At 36.7% G+C, this 22,980-nt stretch overlaps 1 protein-coding gene across 1 annotated transcript in view; it reads right to left on the reverse strand.

The window, feature by feature from the left end:
- The window catches only part of LOC146927295 (uncharacterized), a 91,753-nt gene extending 73,242 nt beyond the window's left edge, over positions 1-18,511 (reverse strand). The window contains exons 1-3 of the mRNA XM_085708141.1: positions 17,411-18,511; positions 17,023-17,286; positions 3,026-3,043 (exon numbers count right to left, since the gene is read on the reverse strand). Coding sequence (XP_085564267.1) covers positions 3,026-3,043; positions 17,023-17,286; positions 17,411-18,493 — 1,365 coding nt within the window. The 5' untranslated portion in view covers positions 18,494-18,511. The remainder of the gene's footprint in view (positions 1-3,025; positions 3,044-17,022; positions 17,287-17,410) is intronic.
- Positions 18,512-22,980: the final 4,469 nt, after the last annotated feature.

Raw genomic sequence — 22,980 nt, forward strand, 5'->3', positions numbered from 1 at the left:
ATTCCTTTTTTGACAATGGCTTTGTAATTGCTTTATACATATTTTGAATGTTATCTTTTTGGATGAACTAAGACATTGTACAAAAGAATAGTAACATGCCACTTATTAATCAAAGCTACCTTTTAGTTAGTTATTAATTTTAGGACGGAATAAAATGATTCAGATGAGTCACAGATCTCGATATTGTGTTGAATTCTGATTTTTGTCTATCCTTTTGAACTAGATATTGCTTTTTCTTGGAAGCTTACTTTTGATCGTATCCAAACAACAGGAAATCTTGCGCATCGTAATGTGATGCTTCCGGACAGTTATAGCAATTTTCCTCTTTGCCAAAGGTCATGATGAGTATTCATTTCACCTTTTTTTGCATTGTGTTGTAGCGTGTTTGGTTTGGGCAAAAGTCTTTCGTTGGCTTGATTTCATGTAGATTATTCCTCAGAATTTGTGGTTTGTTGGAGTGTTTTAGTGGGGGAGGCTAGAAACGTAAAAAATGGGAGGGGGGGTTTACTTAATTTGGCACGTGATGATTTGGGTGCTTTGGAAGACTAGAAATAAGAGAATTTTTGAAAATTTTCTGAAGGTGGTACTAGAGATCGTTGATGAAATTAAGGTGGTTTCTTGCAGATGGAGTTTAATGAGGTTGAAGGTAACCCCGTCCTTATAAGTGTTGTTGGGATCTTGATGATTTCCTTTATATTAAGGTTCTGCAGTCGCTGTTTTTTCCAGCTCTTGATCAACTGTTGTTTTTGCATTTTCTGCTGCAGTTTTGCTGGGGTTTTCACGGCTACCCTATAGGGTTTTCAGTTCATTCCGATACTGTTTTTATTTTTATGCAGCCCTGTTATATATGTTCAGCTTTTTTTGTCCATTTCACTATCAGTTGGCTTGGGGGTTGTAGCAGTTTAGTCGAGGCCTTCTCGTTCTATTGTTTTGTAGTTCATCTGTGGCTAGGTTGATGCATCTTGTATATGCTATCCGTTAATAATATTTTTCTTATTTAAAACAAATAAAAGGTCACATTGAACCCAACACATGAGAATGTCCTTACTAGTATCTAATATTATTTCACAAATAATAAAAACTTGTGTTGATATACTCTTTTAGTTTGTCCCAAACACGTCACGCTTTTAGTTTGTCCGGAGATAGTAGCATAAATTTAAGATGTCTATAAAATGCATGCAAAAATTTCATCTTCAGAACTTCTTAAACTCTTCAAGGCATCAACTTTGACGTCCCATTGAGATTTGGTGATAGCCCTTTTGGCCAGTAATGCCACACAAAATTGTACTGTATTTGGAAGGATATCAAACTCTAACTCCTTAATCTCCTCCACAATCATTTTCAAATCAGTAGAACATATTATAGAAGATCTAGTATAAAGTAAACGGTAAATCAAGCAAAAATTTAACATTTGCATTTATGCGAGCATTAATAATGGATGGAGGTCATAATTATCAAACTAATAACATTTTCATAAAAAGGACAGAAACTTCTTACCAATTCAAAAGGTTAAGTCGTATCTGAAGTGATGTCTTAGAGAAAAATAAATGTTTAGTTTATTGTTGACATTCATGTGATATTAGTTCATGTTTATCGTTCTTGAGGCAGAAAGCCGTAATTGCTCTATTGTTATCTTTTCTGATCAGCATGTTAATTATATCTTTTCTCATCATTTTCTCTATTTTTGTAATCAAATGCAAGAGGTAAACCAACTCAAAAACATAATCAATTGTAAAAGCATATAGCAAGGGGAAATTACATAGTTCAAACAAACTTCACCAACTTTATAAATTATCCTTTGTAGTATTTGAAGAAATAGGTAAAGGATTTGAATATTTACAATCTACAAATTACAATAGTTGCCAAAATATGAGTATTTTCCTGTATGACATTTCCAAATAATTTCGACTTGAGCTTGTTTTGACTAACAAGATCTCTGGGGTTTAGCTCATGGAAATTGTTTTAAAATCTATTTTTTAATGATTTGATTGACGCATGGAAATAAAGTCTTCTTTAAGATAAAGAGAAACACTCAACTAAAGGAGATGATGAATCTGTGGACATAAACGAAATTGTTTTCCTATTTGATTGAAGCACTTGGTCCTTTTCATCAATGGCCTTGAAAGCTGTCAACCATGCTTGTCAACCATGCTAGGATGCTTCAATGAAGAATATGGACAACATAAGGAGCCAGCAAATATTGAGATGCACACTCACAAATCCGAGTGCTTCTTTGTTTTGACTTGAGCATGCTCCCTCTTGTGTTTTTAATCAAAGAAATCACACTCGTTGAAATGAGGAAAAATATGTATCTGATGATCGACCAAACAACACACATATAAAAAGAATTTTCAACATGTTGGGCATCAAAGTGTTCCCTGAAAGGTGAAGCGATTGCAGATCAAGATTAGACAGAGATTAAAAAAAAAGACGCATCATATGAATCAACAGAAAAGAGAACTGGTTGTGGATACAAAAAGGCATATACCTGTTGTTAAAACAAAGGAAAAACGACGTGGGGATGTGGAATCAAAAGAGAGAAGGCATGAATTTGTCTATATTGAATTTCAAAGCCTAAATCCAATAGAAAAAAATATGAGATCTACGTTAAAACAAACAATGGCGCAGCAGCTGAGGTAATTGAATTTTGAAATTTGAAACCCTAAATCCTAGAGACATGTTTTTTGTATTTATAGAAAATTTAGAGAAGCAATTAGTGGGCCATTTTTTTATAAACATGGTTCGAAAAATAAATAAGGTTGTTTTTTTTTAAAATTCCTTTTTCCACCCTACTTAATTCTCATGTGCCCTCCAATTTAACTATTTTATGTCATATGGATTTTATAACCCGCAGCAAATTCGATTGTTTTTGGATTCTAAAATTTTAATTGAGTTTAACTAGTTTTTCAATTACAATAACATAAATTATTAAAATTGAAAAAATTAAAATGACAATTTAAAGAGACATAATATAAATCGGCAAGAATTAAACAAATTTTATTACTTGCTCAAGAATTCATAATACATTTACATTAACATAACACTTATGACAACAAAATATTTGTCATCTCTCTCGCACACCCTTCTGAGAAGATGGGAATACAAGATGAGGGAGAAGGAGAGGTAGACTCTGATGAGCAATACCATATCCAGACGGAGGGTGCAAATTTGCATAGTGGAACAACACACTTTTACCATTTATACATCCCGACAAGAAGACATGAACCTTTATATGAAAGGCAAACAGTTGAATATTTGCATCATAAACAACTTAAAAAAAAGTAAGAAACAAAAGAATAAAATATGAATTGGAATAAAAAAAAGTGGCGAAGAATGAGGGGCTGTTTATAGGAAAAATGCAAACATTGACTATAACGATAGTCAATGGAAGCTAAAAATTGTGGTCAACCTTTCTGACCAATAAAAAAAACACATGTTAAATGACCCTAGAGCTAACCAACCTTGTTGACCAAGCAAATGTCCACATTTTGACATATTCTAGATTATTTAATCAAAAATAATTCCCATATTATTTTGGATTATATTACATGAAACATCCCCAAGCTGTGTTAAAACTTGTACTTTGGAGGGTTTGGTTCATTCGAATTATATGTGGTCCACGATGCACCAACATTTTTCCATATTCCACCCACATTTTATGTGGTCCACGACGCACAAAAACTTGAATAAATTGACATGTTTTATTCATTTTCAAACCACACCATAAAACCATTACCACTTATCAAGTAGATATAAGCATCAAGCTAGTTGTAGTTTACTACAATGGGGGGAAACTTAATATGTTAGGCTCAACATTGATGTCAAATTGTCTGGATTGAATAGTCAACTTGACCAAATAAACGGTCGGCTAAACCATAGAGAAAAAATGTGGGTGAACAGTGTTGAGTATCATCGATCGTCGATCGACTCAAGTTGAAGTGTAAAGTTCACTCATTGAAGTTCTCGAACAACATAGACGTGAGAACCATGTTATCTATATTAAGTTAGCATAGTATTAAGGGATCAATCGAGTTAGACGCTTCTTTGGTAAGATATTTTCTTGATATTAAGAAAAGGTTGATTCGGTCGAGGACCTCTAATGAAGAAATCAGAGCTTGCATGGATAGACCTGAAGGATTTAGTGTGGCTGACCTATGATCTTGTTTATGTTTAATTTGGTTGTTTATGTTTTTGAATTATGTTGTCGAAATTGTTAAGCTTAATGTATTTTGTTATTGTTGTGGAATTTGATTTAATTAATGACATATTTTTTTTTTCGATTTTTTGTGTTCTGGACACGGTTCAGATTATATAATTTGAACCATGTCAAACCCTCTAAACCTCATTTTTTTTTCTCTTTCAAAAAAAAAATAGTCTGAGAATGTTTCATATTATACAATCCGAAAAAAATCTGGGAATGTATATGGATTATAAAATCCAATCCACTTCTTATTGTGGATAGTGGTGTTACAAACAATGTTTGGATGGTATGTGGTGTGTTTAATTAATACATTTATCATGGGTTTCAATATTTTAAATGTTTGCTTTTATTGAAGTTATGGTCCAGGAACATTTTGTGGCAATAAATAGCCTTTCATTATTCAAAATTTTCATTCTTTCTTCACTTTTTTTCTTGGCTTTGATTTGGGAATGGGTTGTGAGGTTATGATACCATGGTCAATGTTGACCATTCATACAATATCCAAAACTGTTACGTAGTTTTTGTGGAAAAAGTACGATGGTCAACAGAGACATTTGTATCAATTATAGTATGAATTCTGGATTTTGACATCTAGAGGGCGTATGAGAAACCAGGAGTGTGTTAAAATAATTTAATTTATATATTAATTAATATATTTAAAAATATTTATATTTTTGGAATGTAAATATGTTTATATTTAATATTTAGACTTATGTTAAGAAAATATTTTTATAGCATTATTTCATCAATCAAAATATGATTACTACAGTGTGGTATAACGACTAGAATTTAGAAACTAACTAGAGATGTAGTCGATTTAGCAAGAATATGAGCAACTTCATTTGTTTACACTTTTTTAAGCATACTTACACAACCCAGCGAACCCACGTACGAGCTCGAAACCAAGTTACAAAAAAGATGACGAGAGAGCGTCAGTCGGATAAAAAAGGGATTTTAGATTGGCATATGGATCGACCGCCAGCACGGTAACAAGATCCACGTTCCAGCAACGCCCTGAACAAATCAGCAGGTATAAAGCTTTTTCGAGCAACCACAACGACTGCAACAGACAAGAAGACGGTACCGAAGTGAAGGCTGACCTGATGCATCGAGACCTGCAGATCTCAGCAGACCTGAAAATATCAGAGAATCAAGCAAAGGAACACCACCACAACCGGTTTCTCAAAAACGCTTTTAAACCCATATCATAAGTCCAAAACGTTGACAACCAAACCACCCTTACGACTTTGAAACCAAGGCCAGATATGCAGCCACCAACAAAGCTCTGAACATACAAAACACAACATAACAGACAACGATGAACAAACAAACCGACAGAAACTCACATCGATGAACAATCAATCCGACAAAATCTCACACCAAAATCCTCAACGGTAACCAAAACCACCTTGTTCCAAACAAACAGCTACAATCCAAAGGAACGATGACAGAGGAGGATTAAACAAAGAAAGCAACAATCACCAGAAGAAGAAAATGAAAGAGCACCGTCGAACAGAGAGCCACCATCGTCGAAACCCACCGGCACAACGGCAACCGAGAAGGCTCACAAAAAAAAAACCCATCCACAAACAGAAACTTGCATAACACACCAGCAAACCATAGAACAGATCCAACGGAATCACCCTGAGCGGGAACAAAAATGACGGCGAAACAAATGATGAAAAGCAAGTCGTCGTAGGAGGAAGGAGCGAAACGACCCCTAAAGGGGCAAAGAGGTGAAGCGGAGATAGAATCCCATCGCCTCACCGTTCGTTAATCACTACATCTTGTAAGAAAATCTTTGGATTGTGGAGAGGTGGTAAGGCGGTGAAGTAGACTGGTGTTTGTGTTTAGAGAGAAGGCAAAATACCTATTACGCTCATACCAAACTTACACTTGAGTGTTGACAATGTTTAAATATTTTTAATCCTTAAAATAGACAGACGGCTACAAACTATGAACATATTTTTGGTTATAAATGATTTGGTTATAAGTTAGTGTTCAAATAAATGGAGTTCAGCTCAAATTTAGGTAAATATGGATTCATCATGATGATTGTGAGAGATTAATTCAAGAAACTTTGAACATCAACATAGTTGGCTGCCCTATGTTTGTTCTCATCCAAAAGCTCAAGATTTTGAAGCAAAATTTGAAAATATGGAACAAAACAGTTTTGTGAAATGTCCACAACATGGTAAGGGATGCTGGGCAAAAACTCTCCTCTATTCAATCTGATATTGATTTACTAGGAAACAATGACTCTCTGATGGATCAACACAAAGCTGCTCACATTCATTCGGAAAACGCTTTGAATATAGAAGAATATTGGAGGGAGAAATCCAAAATTTCTTGGCAATCAGATGGAGATAGAAACACTAAGTACTTTCGTAGACTAACCAAAATCAGAAACACATCCAAACTTATAAATAGCCTCATGAGTGTTGATAGCATGATTTCTGATCCAGAGGAAATTTCAAGTCACATCACAAATAACTTTCAAAATATCTTTGCTACTAACAATGTTGTGTAGGATCTGCAGGTTAATCAATTGGTTGAAGACACCATTCCCAATCTCATTTCTGATGAAGTTAACACCCTTCTGACCAGACTCCCAACACCAAATGAGATTCATGCGGTTGTGCTAGCAATGAACAAGGATGGAGCTCCATGCCCTAATGGCTTTAGAGCTTGTTTTTTCCAAAGTTACTGGGACATAGTGAAATTGGAGGTCACAAATGCAGTTATGGAATTCTTTACCAAAGATTGGATTCTTCCAAATTTCAATGCAAACACAATCATCCTTATCCCAAAGGTCCCTGATGCTATCAATGTAGGAAAATATATACACATAGCCTTAGCTAATTTCAAGTTTAAATCATCTCCAAAATTCTGACAGATAGATTTGCTACCATCATGAATAACATTATTTCAGCTGAGCGAAGAAGTTTCATCAAGGGAAGAAACATCTAAGATGGCATATGTGTTACTTCTGAAGCTATAAACCATCTTCATCAAAAATCATATATGCAGATAATCTAGCTTTCAAAGTTGATATCTCTAAGGCTTTTGACACACTGGAATGGAAATTTCTGCTAAGAGTTTTAAGCAAGTTTGGATTCGATGAAATGTTTTGCTCATGGATTCACACCATCCTCAAATCTGCAACTCTTTCAATCTCTGTCAATGGAAAGCAAAATGGATACTTTAATTGCAAAGGAGGAGTGAGACAAGGGGATCCCTTATCTCCTTTTCTTTTTTGCATTTCTAAGGATGTTCTCAGTAGGAACATCTCCAAACTTGTTCAATGAGGAAAGATTGATCTTATCAAAGGTTTCAGATCAACACATGTTCCCTTCCACTCCCTTTATGCTGATGACATAATGATATTTTGCAAGGGTAAGATAGCATCAATTCAGGCCCTCATGCAACTCTTCAATTCTTATGATATGGCATCTGGCCAAATCATTAACCCCTCTAAATCCACTGTATTATATGGTTAAATTTCAACTGCTAGAATTGATCACATCACTGAATTGATTGGTTTCAATAAGGGTTCTCTTCCTTTTACATATCTAGGAGTCCCTATATTAAAAGTGAAACCTAAAAGATCTTATCTGCAACTTATAGCAGCCAAAATCAAATATAAACTCTCAACTTGGAAATCATCTCTTCTAAGCATTGCTGGTAGAGTTACCCTAGTGAAAAGTGTTATTCAAGCTAAGATGGTGCACTCAACTTCTATCTATTCCTGGACCATAAAGCTACTCAAAGAAATTGAAGTTGGACAAGGAACTTTATATGGAGTGGAGACATCTCTAAGAGGAAGCTAGTAACTCTTTCTTGGAAGAAAATTTGCAAGCCCCTATCAGAAGGAGGATTAGGTATTAGATCCCTCATCCTTCTTAATGAATCTGCTAACCTAAAGCTTTGCTGGGAGCTTATAAATTCTCATGAGGATTGGGCAATCCTGATCAGAAGCAAAGTTATCAGAGGAAGAATAGTGATTTCTCATCACATATACTATTCTATTTGGAGTAGTATCAACAATGATTTTGATTCAATTAATCATAACATTGTTTGGCAACTTGGTTTTGGCAACAATGTAAATTTTTTGTTAGACAGCTGGTGTGGAGCACCTATTGCTTCTCAGCTAAACATTCTTGTGCAACTTCACCCTCATCTCACTGCTAGAGCCAGTCACTTTATTGTTAATTTACAATGGAATATTCCTTATTCATTGTTAATATCTTTCCCTAAAATGAAACAACTTGTAGAACAAGTAACCATACCTATTTAAGATTCGGATGACAAGTTGATTTGGAAAAATACCAGTAATGGGAGCCTATCTTTCAAGAAAGCTTTTGAGTTCAATAATTGGAATAGGTCAGAACATCAGTTGGTCCAAGATTGTTTGGAGTCCAGACTGAAGGTGAGAAAAACACAAGAAGGGGGGTTGAATTGTGTTTTAGAAAAATTCTTCGTTTCTCCTAAAAACTGAACACACTGATCAGAAGCTATGCTAGACAGCTTCTGAAGTGATAATCAGAATCTAAATGCAGCGGAATAAAACAGAGAGAGAGAAGAAGAACGACACAAAGCAATTATACTGGTTCCTTCCACAATCCGGAAGTAGTCCAGTCCCCCTTGCACTTCCAAGGAGATTTCACTAAGAGTAATATCTGATTACAATTGCTCAAGCACACAAGCAAGAGACTTCCTTTGCTCAAGAACACAATCAAGAGACTTCCTGCTCAAGCACAATTGCAAGAGACTTCCTAACTAAACAAAATTACACAGAAAATTGTTTAAGGTTGAACATTTGATATACAATCAGAGGTGCTCACAATACAAATCAGATACAGACTCAATGGACTTAAGAATTTCTAAGATATGACTTTAAGACACAGAAATTCTAAGTGAATGCAGAATAATTTCAGAAGAGGTTTGGCACTTGTAAAAATGTTGTGAGTCTTTCGTTCAGCGTTCTTGCATTTCCAAATCTCTAGGTCTTCACTCCTTTATATAGAGGTGTGAAAGAGACGTTGTGAAATTGCCAGCACACCAAAGAGTCGTTGTTGAAGCTTGATCTTTCACCAATGATATTTTGCCTGATTTGGTTGTTGTCCTATGAAGAACCAATTTGAAATCCATTCCTTATCCAAAGGAACATCTATGCAGGCGAAGCCGTATTCTGGAGCTGTTTTCTTGTCTTGTAGCGTGGACACAAAACAGAGTAGTGGAGAACGTGGTTGTACAATTCGTACAAAGTACAATGTCAACGCTTTCGTCCAAATGGCAAGCACATGCCTTCAAACACCTTTGAAATGACCGTTGCAATGTTCCACTAATTTTCTGCTGTGTTTTCGAATCCAATAGACAGCTTTTGCAATGTAGATTCTTCAATCTTTGAATCTTTTGCAAATCCAGTTGATCTTCAGCTTCTGGTGAAATGACTTCTGATGAGGCAGCTTCTGATGATACAACTTCTGATGAAACAGCTTCTGCAGCTTCTGATGGTGCAGCTTCTCCAACTTCTGATGATGCAGCTTCTGATGATGTGGCTTCTGGACCTCTTGTCTTCAGGAGCACTATTCTTCAGGAGCACTACTTCTTCATGAGCAGCTTGACTTCAGGAGCGCTTTTACTTTCAGGAGCGTATTGCCTTCAGAATCATCTAAGCTTCATTTTCTTTTGCTCTTCATTTGCTCATTCAGAACCAATTAATGATGTAACTTTTTAATTGTGGTCCTGTACACTTGAACAAATATTAGCTAGTCCAATTTACAATTTTTAATACCTTGTTATCATCAAAACTCTTTAAGGTTCATTGTTAAACATATTTTGTTCCAACAATCTCCCCCTTTTTGATGATGACAAACAATAGTATTTAAAATTGATCAATTGTTGTTAATCTAATTAACAAGTTGACCTTGGGGTTCTGAGGTTTGTAAGCTCAGAGTCTGAGGTTTGTAAGCCTTAACTCCCCCTGAGTCTGATAGTTTTTAAGGTGAGGTTTGTAAGCTCCCCCTAAGTTCTATCCAGGTTAATTAAATTCATTTTTTGCACAATAATATCAGAGCTTAAAAAAAACTTGAAAGAATTGACTTATAGATAAGAAGAATGGTTCAATTAATTGTTATTTGAAATTTGATACTCCCCCTTTTTGATACACCGATAAAAAGAGTTAGAAATTTTCAAAAATTTCAAACATTAATTAATGGGGCTCAGAGCCTTTAAATACTATCACATATACTCCCCCTTTTGTCATTAGCAAAAAGACATAAACAAAAAGAAGAGATGAGAAAAACATAAGATTAAAGGTTCATAGCATAATTCAAATCATTTTAAAGCACATTGACCATCTTCAAAGATTAAATAAACAGACATAGCAAATAATAACATACAAGGTATAAACAGTTAAAGATTTTCAGAAGCAGGAAAAAATTCAGAAGCATCTAATATCAGAAGCGAAAGAAATCAGAAGCAGAAATGAACAAAGAGTATCAAAAGCCTAAAAAGACAGACAAATAAGCTAAAAGTGTGCAACTATGGGTTTGGCTTATTTCTCTAAAATCTTCTTCAGAAGCTCTTGAACATCAGCATACTTCTTGTCCATATCTTTTCTGTAGTTGTCTTCTCTAATCTTGGCTTCTTGCATGTCAGCTTCCAACTTTGATATCTTTAGCTTCTGCTCTATTAGCACTGTTTCCAACCTCTCATTTTCTTCTTTGAGCACCTTGTTCTCCTGAGCTAGAGCCAGGTTAGGTGCATCAAACTTCTCTAGGATCTCAGAAGGAATACTCAGATGCAGCTCCTTAGGCAGGAATTCATCAGGTGCTCTGCCTCTGATACTGAGTGGATTCTTTACCCAAGTACCAAGAATTTCAACATCTCCAGTATTCTCTTCTATGCCATTCAACCAATCTTCCAGCTTCTGCTTGGCTTGCTCTCGAGCCTCAATACAGGAATCATGCAGCGCTGAAATTAGGTTGATGACTTTTTCCTTGATCCTTCTCCATTGCTTCTGATAGCTTATTGTATGACCCAGGTCATTTCTACTTGCTATCAGTCTGAGAACTTCAGAAGCAATATCTTCCCACACATCCTTTAGAACTTGAGAATCCAGGTATATGGTGGGAGGTGAAGGTTGTTTAGAGGGTTTTGGAGGGGCTAAGGGAATAATTGGTAGGTTTGGTGATGATTGGTCATTTGTAGTTACGGATTGGCTGGTTGATGGTTGGTCAGGAGTGGGGTCAACTACCATATCAGAGGCATGATCATTTTGATCATCCTCAGAGGTTAACTCAGGAACAATGTGTTCAGGAGCGGCAGTTTCAGGTTCAGGTTCAGGAGTGGGTTTAGTAACTGGTTGTTCAGGAACAGAATGTTCAGGAACGGTCTTTTGAGGAGTGACTTGTTCAAGAACAGATAGTTCAGGAACAATTGGTTGTTGTTGTGGGAGTGATGAAGTTGTAGGGGGTGAGGATTGAGGGGGTGAAAAGGCTTTGTTTGATGAAGGTTTTTGTTGTGGGGGGTCTTCTGAAACAACGTTATCAGAAGTGGTTGCTTCTGGAGTTGTCTCAAAGGCTTTTTCTGAGGTGGAGTTAAAGCTAAATTGGGGTAGTTCACCTAGATAATGACTTTCTAGGTGATCTAGAAAGGAAGTGTCTTCAGAAGGAATAGAGGATGTGTGAGAAACTTGAGGTACCTTAGATAACATTGCTGAGTTACCTACTGCTTCTGAAGTTCCATCTTCTGGAGCATCTTCAAAAATGATCATCATTTCTTCTTCCTCGTTGTCTTCATCAGTCTTACCAGCAATTGTTCTTACTTCGGCCAATTTCTCTTTGAAGAACCTATCACAGTCTTCCATACCCAAAGTCTTGAGCTTGTCATCTCTTTGTTGAATGTATTGTGCTTTTAGTTCCTTTTTGCCTGATAAAATATCAGAAGCACGTTCATCTACCATCCTTTTCATTCTTGGAGTCATCTCAACCATAGGACTCACAAGTTGAAGGGGAGCCTTCTTTTTCTTCAGCTTGGGCTCAGCCTCTTCTTTCTCTATTTCTTCAAGAGCTTCCTCCAGCTGCTCTTTGGTGATTACCAGATCTGCCTTACCTTTTCTTCTTTTCTGAGGAATAGAAGCAGCACCAACCTTCTGCATCTTTCCTTTATCCTTGACAGAAACAGATTTAGCTTCAGACTTAGCAACTTTTTGCTTTTCAGTTTTAGCAACAGCAGCTTCTGACTCAGTACTAGTTCTGGCCCTCTTTCCTTTAGTAGGAGCAGCATCAGATTCTGAACTAGTTCTGGCTCTCTTTCCTTTAGGTGCATCAGAAACAGCAGCTTCTGACACAGCAACTGCCTTGGCCTTCTTGCCTTTCCCTTTAGCAAGAGCAGCTTCCTCCTGAGAACTCGCATCTTCCTCCAAGACGTACTCAGCTACTAATTTAGCTAAGTGTTCAGGATTACTTTCCTTAACAATGGAAGGAAAGTCCCTGATAATCTCAGATTCTTCTGTGGTCATCTCCAACCACTTCTCATCTTTAGGGGCTGTCTTGAATATGTGCATAAAATGCAATGTCTTGCTACTGATAGTCTTCTCTGCAGTAGAAACTTCGAAGCATTTATCAGAAGCATCCCTTGTCCTTCTCAATAAATCCAGCACTCTCCCTTGATAAAAGATCTCAGAGAGCAATCTTCCATATGGCACTTGTTTCCTTCCTTTGACTGTGCCTTCATTAATAGCCCAGCAGAGATGATCCAATACATATCTTGGGAAGTTTATCTTTTCCAGATTGGTCATGAAGTAAATTGCTATCTTCTGTTGGTTGTTGGGTTGATCAGACCCACCTGCTCTTTGAAAGAAGCAATCGTTACTGAATTTCACCAACATTCTGTTGTGAATCTCCATTTCAGAAGGCTTAGCATCTTTGTTACCACCCAGAAGAGTGTTGTAGTAGTTTTGCAGCAGGACATCATCCTTCTTAACTATTTCTTGAAACCTTCCTTCTGCATTCATTCTACAAGCTTTAGCAATTGTCTCCTCTGTGATGATTACGGGAATACCCATCACTTCAGACCTTATCTCAAGGCTACTGAAGGAAGTGGGATTCAACTCAATCTCCTTCTTTCCTTTCTTCGACCCAGCTTGTTTACCTGCTACCTTCACAGGCTTTCCATTGACGATTTCAGCCCTTAACCAGAAATCTTTGACCAAGTTCACATACGTTGGCCCATTTAGCATCTTGAAGTAACCGGACAGTTTCTGAGTTTCTACATAACCTTCCATGTCCACTTCGTACTTCTTGAGTGAAGTGAAGTCCACTGGCGATTCTACTTGGACGATTAAGGATTTCCATGGAATATCCATAGTCTTTTCTTTGTAGACTGACCCAGATTCTGTTGCGCCTTGCTTGCTTGAAGTAGATTCTGAAACTTTAGAACTTGATGATGCCATTTGATGATGATTGAAGAAGATTTAGAGAATTTAGGGTTCTAAGGTTTTTGCGCTTACTTCGCAAGAGGTTTGAAAGCAAAATGTGTTTGTTGTGAGTGAGTAGTGTGTGAATTGACAAAGTGTTAAAAGTAAAATGTTTGCAATTCAAAAGAGACAAACAAACATAACATTAATGACAAAATTGGGGGCGCGTGAAAAGTACTTTCAAAGCTATTAAATCATCATTGCCCTTTTAGTTATACACCAACACATACAGGCCACGTAAGAAGTTCAGAGTAACTACCAAGTTAGTGGGCCAGAAGTTACTTTTAAAAAGTAACTCCCAACGTTTCCACTAATTCAACTATTTGAAAGCAATAAATCCAGCTTCTGGACTTCAGATGCTGACGTCATCATCAGAAGCGAGTTTTCCTCAGAACCTCAATAAAGAGCTTCTGATGGACTACTGCTTCTGAACTAACTTCAGAACCTAAAATCCTATTCAGAAGCAAGCAAACATCTAATCAGACACGTAATGCATGTTCAAATTTTTCTTTATAAAATCAAATCTTTCAACAGTTAAAGGCTTAGTAAATATATCAGCCCATTGATTTTCAGTATCAATGAATTGTATATCTAAAATTCCTTTTTGAACATAATCTCTGATAAAATGGTGTTTGATTTCAATGTGCTTAGCTCTTGAATGCAAAATTGGATTTTTAGACAAACAAATAGCAGCAGTATTATCACAATAAATGGGAATACTGTTAGCAGTTATCTGATAGTCTTCCAACTGATGTTTCATCCAAAGTAGTTGTGTACAACAACTTGCAGCTGAAATGTATTCTGCTTCTGCTGTAGACATAGCAATAGTTGTTTGTCTTTTGCTAGCCCAGGATATAAGATTATCACCCAGAAATTGACAATTGCCACTGGTTGACTTTCTTTCAATCCAATCACCAGCATAATCAGCATCACAGAATCCAATTAGCTTATAATCTAAGGATTTCCTATAAAGGAGTCCAAGATTAGTTGTTCCTTTCAAATACCTGAAGATTCTCTTGACAGCAGTCATATGAGATTCTCTAGGATCTGATTGGAATCTTGCACACAAGCATACACTGAATAAAATATTTGGCCTAGATGCAGTGAGGTATAACAAAGAACCAATCATACCTCTATACAGCTTCTGATCTACTTTAGCTCCTTCATCTTCTTTGCTTAAGGTGCACGTAGGGTGCATTGGAGTGTTCATCACTTTACAATCTTCAAGTTTGAACTTCTTCAGAAGCTCCTTTGAGTACTTTGATTGATGAACATAGACTCCATCTTTGCATTGATTGATTTGAATGCCAAGGAAGAACTTCAGCTCTTCCATCATGCTCATTTCAAATTCATCCTGCATTAACTCAGAAAATTCCTTGCAAAGAGATGCATTAGTAGAACCAAATATTATATCATCAACATATATTTGCACAACAAGAATATCTTTCCCAAGGGTCCTTCTGAAGAGTGTAGTATCAACCTGTCCTCTTTTAAAATCATTCTTGATTAAGAAATTACTTAGTCTATCATACCAAGCTCTGGGAGCTTGTTTCAAGCCATATAGTGATTTCTTCAGTTTAAAAACATGGTCAGGATATTTAATATCCTCAAATCCAGGAGGTTGCTTGACATACACTTCTTCTTCTATGACACCATTTAGAAATGCACTCTTGACATCCATTTGATATAATATTATGCCATGATTAACTGCATAGGAAAGAAGTAACCTGATTGCTTCCAATCTTGCAACTGGAGCAAACGTTTCAGTGTAATCAATGCCTTCTTGTTGACTATACCCTTGTGCAACAAGCCTGGCTTTGTTTCTTGTTACTTCACCTTGCTCATTCAGCTTGTTTCTGAATACCCATTTTGTTCCAATAATGTTCTTGTGCTGAGGTTTGGGTACCAGATCCCACACATCATCTCTTTGAAATTGATTCAACTCTTCTTGCATATCTAGGATCCATCCATCATCTGAAAGTGCTTCATCAACTGTTGTAGGTTCAATCATTGAGATTAGTCCGATCATTGACTCCACTTGTCTGAAATGTGATCTTGTTCTTCTTGGACTATCTTTGTTTCCAATGATTAGCTCCTCAGGATGTGAAGACTTGTGTTTGAATGTGTTTCTGGGAGGATCTGCTTGATGTGAGCCATCTTGTGCTTCATCAGAAGCAGCTTCATCTTGCGCTTCTGATGTGGGTTCAGCTTCTGGACTATCTTCAGACTCAGCTATCTGATCAGGTTCTGGAGTAGCTTCAGGAACCTGTATCTCTGCAAAACTTTCACCTTGCTTTGAAGTTTTATCTTCAAGCTCCTTGTCATCAAATTTAACGTGCATAGATTCTACAACACAGAGTGTTTCTGAATTATACACTCTGTATGCCTTTGACCTTTCAGAGTAACCTAAAAAGATTCCTCTTTGGGCCTTGGCATCAAATTTCTTTAGGTAGAGCTTGTTGTTCAGAATGTAACATGTACATCCAAATTGATGAAAGTAAGAGATATTGGGTTTTCTTCCTTTAAAGAGTTCATATGCTGTTTTCTCCAAAATAGGTCTAATATAGATCCTGTTTTGAACATAGCATGCTGTATTCACTGCTTCTGCCCAAAAATGTTTTGGTAAATTGTTTTCATGAATCATGGTTCTGGCCATTTCTTGTAAAGTTCTATTCTTTCTCTCTACAACCCCATTTTGTTGTGGTGTTCTAGGAGAAGAGAATTCATGGAAAATTCCATGTTTTTCACAAAAAGTTTCAAATGGCTCATTTTCAAATTCTCCACCATGATCACTTCTGACTTTCAAAATTTTTGATTCTTTTTCAGATTGAATTTGAGTGCAGAAGCTACTGAATACATCACACGCAACATCTTTACTCTTTATGAATTTCACCCAAGTCCATCTGCTGTAATCATCAACAATGACTAATCCACATTTACTTCCATATAAGGATGCAGTACTCACTGGTCCAAATAAATCAATATGGAGTAATACTAAAGGTCTTGAGGTTGAAACGATGTCTTTGGTTTTAAAAGATGATTTCACAATTTTCCCTCTCTGACATGCACCACAGAGTGCATCTGAATGATAGTCAATGTCTGGTAGCCCTTTCACAAGTTGTAACTTACTAAGCTTAGAGATTAACCTCCAGTTAGCATGTCCCAACCTTCTGTGCCACATCCATTTTTTATCATTCACTGATAGTAGGCAAATCACCTTCTGATCAGCCAGTTCAGAAAAATTGATTTTATAGACATTGTCAACTCTCTTTCCCTTGAACACAATGGATTTGTCTTCCTTGTTGATTACTGTACAGTTGGGTTTTTCAAAAAGCACATCATAACCATTATCACAAAATTGACTAATGCTCAAAAGGTTATGTTCAAGACCATCTACCAACCATACATTATTAATTGAGGTAGAGGAATTACCAATATTTCCTGTACCTATTATCTTGCCTGACTGGTTGCCTCCAAATTTCACATTTCCTCCCTCTTTCATTGTTAGGCTGAGGAACATGGACTTGTCTCCTGTCATGTGTCTTGAGCAACCGCTGTCTAGGTACCATGATCTTTGCTTTGGCACTGCTCTTAGACATACCTGCATCATTGACATTTTTAGATTTAGGTACCCATTGTCCTATGGGTCCTGGAAGGTTAGTACTTAAGGCTTTACTCTTCACTTCTTGTACCTTGTGCTGTGAGTTGGGTTGCTTCTGATTAACCATCACCTTAGGTTTTGGTACTTCAGAAGCAGTAACTGACTTCTTCTGAAATTTAGACTTCAGAACCCCAGATTTTGGTTTCATCAGACTTTGAGGAATAAGTTCTGATCTTTTCAGGATCCTAACCTTTGAAATCTTGGAATCAGATTTGATCATAGCCTTTGACTTAGAGTTCTTTGGCTTTGAAGTAATCTTAGCCTTAGAACTAGAAGCTTCAGGTTCTGATTGAACAACAGTTTCCAACTCAGCCCCTTCTGGTACAAAAAATGTTTTCAGACCTTCCTTGATGCATTCACAACAAGACTTTAGATTGGTTTTCTCAAGTTTCACTTCTGGAAAATCAATTCCTCTGCCATTGTTCTTGTAAATGCTATAAATCATAGAAGCTACTCTGCTTCTGTCAATGCCAGATATAATAAAATCTTCAAGAGTAATTTCATGATTACTTAAAGGTTTTTCATTACACTTTTCTTGTAGCTTCTGACATAAGAACCTGAGCTGATCTTCATATGTTTTACACATGAAGTCAAAGCCCCTAAGTCCTTGTTCAGAAGCTTTCAGATCCAATAGAGTTGATTTTTGCTGTTGTACCAAATCAGCATATTTTTCTTTTAAATCCTTCAACTCATTGGTTCTTACTTCAAAATGTGTAAGAAGTTCTTTAAGTGACTCAACAAGTTCATCTCTGGGAATTTTGGAATATACCTCGTTTTCATCTTCTGAGTCTGAATCTGATCCAGCTTCTGAAGTTGCTGTTGCTACCAACCCAACAGCTACCTTTGCATCTTCATCAGCTTCCTCTTTATCAGATCCAGATTCACTACCCAAATCATCCCAGGTTGCCATTAAACTCTGCTTAATCTGCTTCTTGAATTTGCTTGGTTTGAATGTAGACCTCTTTGACTTGTCCTTTGACTTTTCTCTTTGAAGATCAGGGCATTCAGCAATGAAGTGTCCCGACTTCTTACAGTTGAAGCATCCCTTCTGATCTTCTTTCCTTGAGCTTCTGGAGTTACCCCTTTTGGCGAGAAACTTTCTGTTCTTCTTGGCCAGATATTGAAGTCTGTTTGAGAGCATGGCCATTTCAGCAGCATCTGGTTCAGAATCTGAACTTGACTGTTCTTCCTTTTCAGATTCAACCACTTTGAGAGCTTTTGATGACTTGCCTTTGGATGGAAGAGCTATTGATTTACTCTTCTTAGTAGACTCATGTTCATTAAGACTTAACTCATGAACTTTGAGAGAACTAACAAGATCTTCGACACTTAAAGTGTTTAAATCTTTAGCTTCCTCAATGGCAGTCACCTTCGGTCTCCATCTGGCAGGTAAGCTTCTGAGTATCTTGCTTACATGATCAGAAGCAACATAGCTCTTCTTTAGAATCTGTAGCCCAGAAACTAAGGTTTGAAACCTTGAGTACATCTCCTCAATAGTTTCATCATCCTTCATCTTGAATAACTCATACTGATGTACAAGCAGGAGAGCCTTTGCTTCTTTGACCTTCTTGCTCCCTTCATAATTTGAACAGAGAGAAGCAAACATAGCTTTAGCAGTGGATTTGTCACTCATCTTCATGTACTCTGCTTTGGGTATGGCAGTGACAAGAGCTCCTCTGATAATATGATGCTTCTTGTAGAGTTTCCTCAGTTCTGGAGTATGTTTCTTTCTATCCACAGCAGCTCCTTCTTCATCAAGGACTAAATCACCAACACCATCTTCCAGAATATCCCATAATTCTTCATCTAGGCTCATGATGTAACTGTAAAAGTTGGTCTTCCACCAAGAGAACTCTTCAGCATCTCCATTGAACTTTGGAACTTTTCCAACACTGGTTTTCTTACTATCACTATAATCATGTGAGACATTTTTATAGCTAGTATCACCAGAACCAGTAGGAGGAGGAATAGACATGTTTTTCTCAGATCTTTGACTATTGCACGGTTAAGTGTTACACAACAGACCAAGGCTCTAGATACCAATTGAAGGTGAGAAAAACACAAGAAGGGGGGTTGAATTGTGTTTTAGAAAAATTCTTCGTTTCTCCTAAAAACTGAACACACTGATCAGAAGCTATGCTAGACAGCTTCTGAAGTGATAATCAGAATCTAAATGCAGCGGAATAAAACAGAGAGAGAGAGAAGAAGAACGACACAAAGCAATTATACTGGTTCCTTCCACAATCCGGAAGTAGTCCAGTCCCCCTTGCACTTCCAAGGAGATTTCACTAAGAGTAATATCTGATTACAATTGCTCAAGCACACAAGCAAGAGACTTCCTTTGCTCAAGAACACAATCAAGAGACTTCCTGCTCAAGCACAATTGCAAGAGACTTCCTAACTAAACAAAATTACACAGAAAATTGTTTAAGGTTGAACACTTGATATACAATCAGAGGTGCTCACAATACAAATCAGATACAGACTCAATGGACTTAAGAATTTCTAAGATATGACTTTAAGACACAGAAATTCTAAGTGAATGCAGAATAATTTCAGCAGAGGTTTGGCACTTGTAAAAATGTTGTGAGTCTTTCATTCAGCGTTCTTGCATTGCCAAATCTCTAGGTCTTCACTCCTTTATATAGAGGTGTGAAAGAGACGTTGTGAAATTGCCAGCACACCAAAGAGTCGTTGTTGAAGCTTGATCTTTCACCAATGATATTTTGCCTGATTTGGTTGTTGTCCTATGAAGAACCAATTTGAAATCCATTCCTTATCCAAAGGAACATCTATGCAGGCGAAGCCGTATTCTGGAGCTGTTTTCTTGTCTTGTAGCGTGGACACAAAACAGAGTAGTGGAGAACGTGGTTGTACAATTCGTACAAAGTACAATGTCAACGCTTTCGTCCAAATGGCAAGCACATGCCTTCAAACACCTTTGAAATGACCGTTGCAATGTTCCACTAATTTTCTGCTGTGTTTTCGAATCCAATAGACAGCTTTTGCAATGTAGATTCTTCAATCTTTGAATCTTTTGCAAATCCAGTTGATCTTCAGCTTCTGGTGAAATGACTTCTGATGAGGCAGCTTCTGATGATACAGCTTCTGATGAAACAGCTTCTGCAGCTTCTGATGGTGCAGCTTCTCCAACTTCTGATGATGCAGCTTCTGATGATGTGGCTTCTGGACCTCTTGTCTTCAGGAGCACTATTCTTCAGGAGCACTACTTCTTCAGGAGCAGCTTGACTTCAGGAGCGCTTTTACATTCAGGAGCGTATTGCCTTCAGAATCATCTAAGCTTCATTTTCTTTTGCTCTTCATTTGCTCATTCAGAACCAATTAATGATGTAACTTTTTAACTGTGGTCCTGTACACTTGAACAAATATTAGCTAGTCCAATTTACAATTTTTAATACCTTGTTATCATCAAAACTCTTTAAGGTTCATTGTTAAACATATTTTGTTCCAACACAGACATTCCTCCATCTAAATCTTTGTTTGTTTGGAGATTAATGCACAATAGAATCCCAACAAATGAAAATCTCATGTGTAACTAACTATAGTTCTAACTAACATTTAACCAATTCTAATTACCTTTACTAACTATAGTTATCTTAGGACTAACTCAAGTTGTCTCAACACCGTCAGCCTCCATAACGCCCATATGGAACCCAGAAATGTGATTTCCAGGAAAAACGCAACTCATTTATAATTGAATTCATTAGTTTCCATTTCTGCACGGATTAGAGTGTTTTCTGAGAAGGATTTCGACTATAAGAACATAGAGAAAACTCAGTTTACATTCACGCAGGATTACACACAGAATCCATTAGTTTAAATCAAATTTTAAGTGCTTATTTTAACTTAGGTTTTCAATTTCTTATTCACTGTTGCAGCGATTGCTACTTCTGCTGTTTTCCTTTATATTGTTGTAATGGCTACTGTTGTGTGGATTACTGTTCCATTCTAAATTATCAAAGTTTCGATCAAATAACATGTTCCGGTCTCGTTAATTGCTTCCTTTTTTAATATGAATTCATCAATGATATGCTTGTGCTTAGATTACTGTCTCAACATGTCTGAGTAGTCGAATTGAGTCCAAAACGAGAGGACCATCTTACCCACGGGATTCATGTAAAATAAGTACCTGTTTGGTTATAAGGAGAATGAATTTTACAATTCTGAAGTAATAGGCTCTTCTTTGCAACAGCCTTTGCCTCAGCCTATCACTATCTATCACACTTCTCTGACACGTGATAAGCTTCCTGTTTTAGAACCTATGAATATTGGATTGGAAACTACAGTTTCTTCATCTACTGCAGATCAGAACAATGTGGCCTTGATGCCAAAGTTTTGGGGAGACCTTGCTGATGAATAAATTGATCATTCCTTAGAGAAGGATCTCACTCTCCAACTAGTGAAGAATACAACACAAAAAGACATCAACATTGTTCCTATACATAGTGAGGCTGCTTTAAGAAGTGTTGAAATTTTAAAAACGATTTGGGGGGATATTTCATCAGTGGATCATGATCAGAGTTATGTAGAGGATGATCATGCTAATCAGGCATTTACTCCTGTTGTTTCAAATAGACAGAAGAAGAAGAAGAACAAATTGCAACAGTCTAGAGGGCTACAAGATGATTGCATTCACACCCGTGCCAAGAGTGGAATTTCCAAAGCCTATAAAAAATGAAATTCTTTTTGTTTCGCTGTTATTTGCTAGAATAATATTTTGAAATGCTTCTGTTTGCTAGTTTCCTTTTATTTGCTTTATCCTTCTTTTTGTAGGCTTTATTGTATCATGTAGCTATCTGCCTTAGTTTGACTTTGGTGTATTGATCATGTGTATATGGGTTCAGGCCCCTAATCCTGACATTTAGTGTTTTTTGTGCCTTATCAAAAAAAAAAAATTTACAATTCTGAAATTTTTTGTTTCTAATTTAAAGTTTTGCCACGAAAGTAGGAACGTTGAAAGAGTGAAAATGATATTGGACATAGAAAATTCATATTTTTAATCAAGTAAGTAGTGAAAACACTTTTTATTAATTAAGAACTTATTGAATTCAAAAAGGGAATTTTAACTTGTAATTCAGCACTACGAAATTAGGAAATTATGCGCTAAAATCAGATAGTTTTACGAAAGCAAAACTGTATATCTAATTTAATATTTTATGCAAAAAAAAAACATGGGGCTAAACATGTATTAACCCTTATTTTTACGTTCGAAACCAATTGTGTTGAATTAGCCTTGGATAAACAAAGAAACGACATATAGAGGTACTTGTCAATTGGTCTCTGTGGAATCAACAACCCTTTATACTAAAACCGATACAGTTGTACACTTGCGGCGTATCAAGCTTTTAACACAATATCGCAATCTGTTCTTACGCCATCTAGACTAAGGCACTTTTTATTTTTGTTTTTCATTTCATGAGAAGAACCCAAAGTGTCGGTAATCTTACTAGGTATGTAGACGACATTGAGCGTTACTTCTGAGTTAGACGCCGATTTCTATTTGACACCCCGTCAGGGTCTATAACTCAGACATAAATGGGTGACAATAACAATAATGACAACCGGTCCTTTAAGGACTTCGTTGTTCCATCACATGAGGAACCTCACACGAGC

This window comes from Medicago sativa, chromosome 4 (assembly GCF_051527215.1).
Source record: "Medicago sativa cultivar Bolivia chromosome 4, Bolivia_mono, whole genome shotgun sequence".
NCBI lineage: Eukaryota > Viridiplantae > Streptophyta > Magnoliopsida > Fabales > Fabaceae > Medicago > Medicago sativa.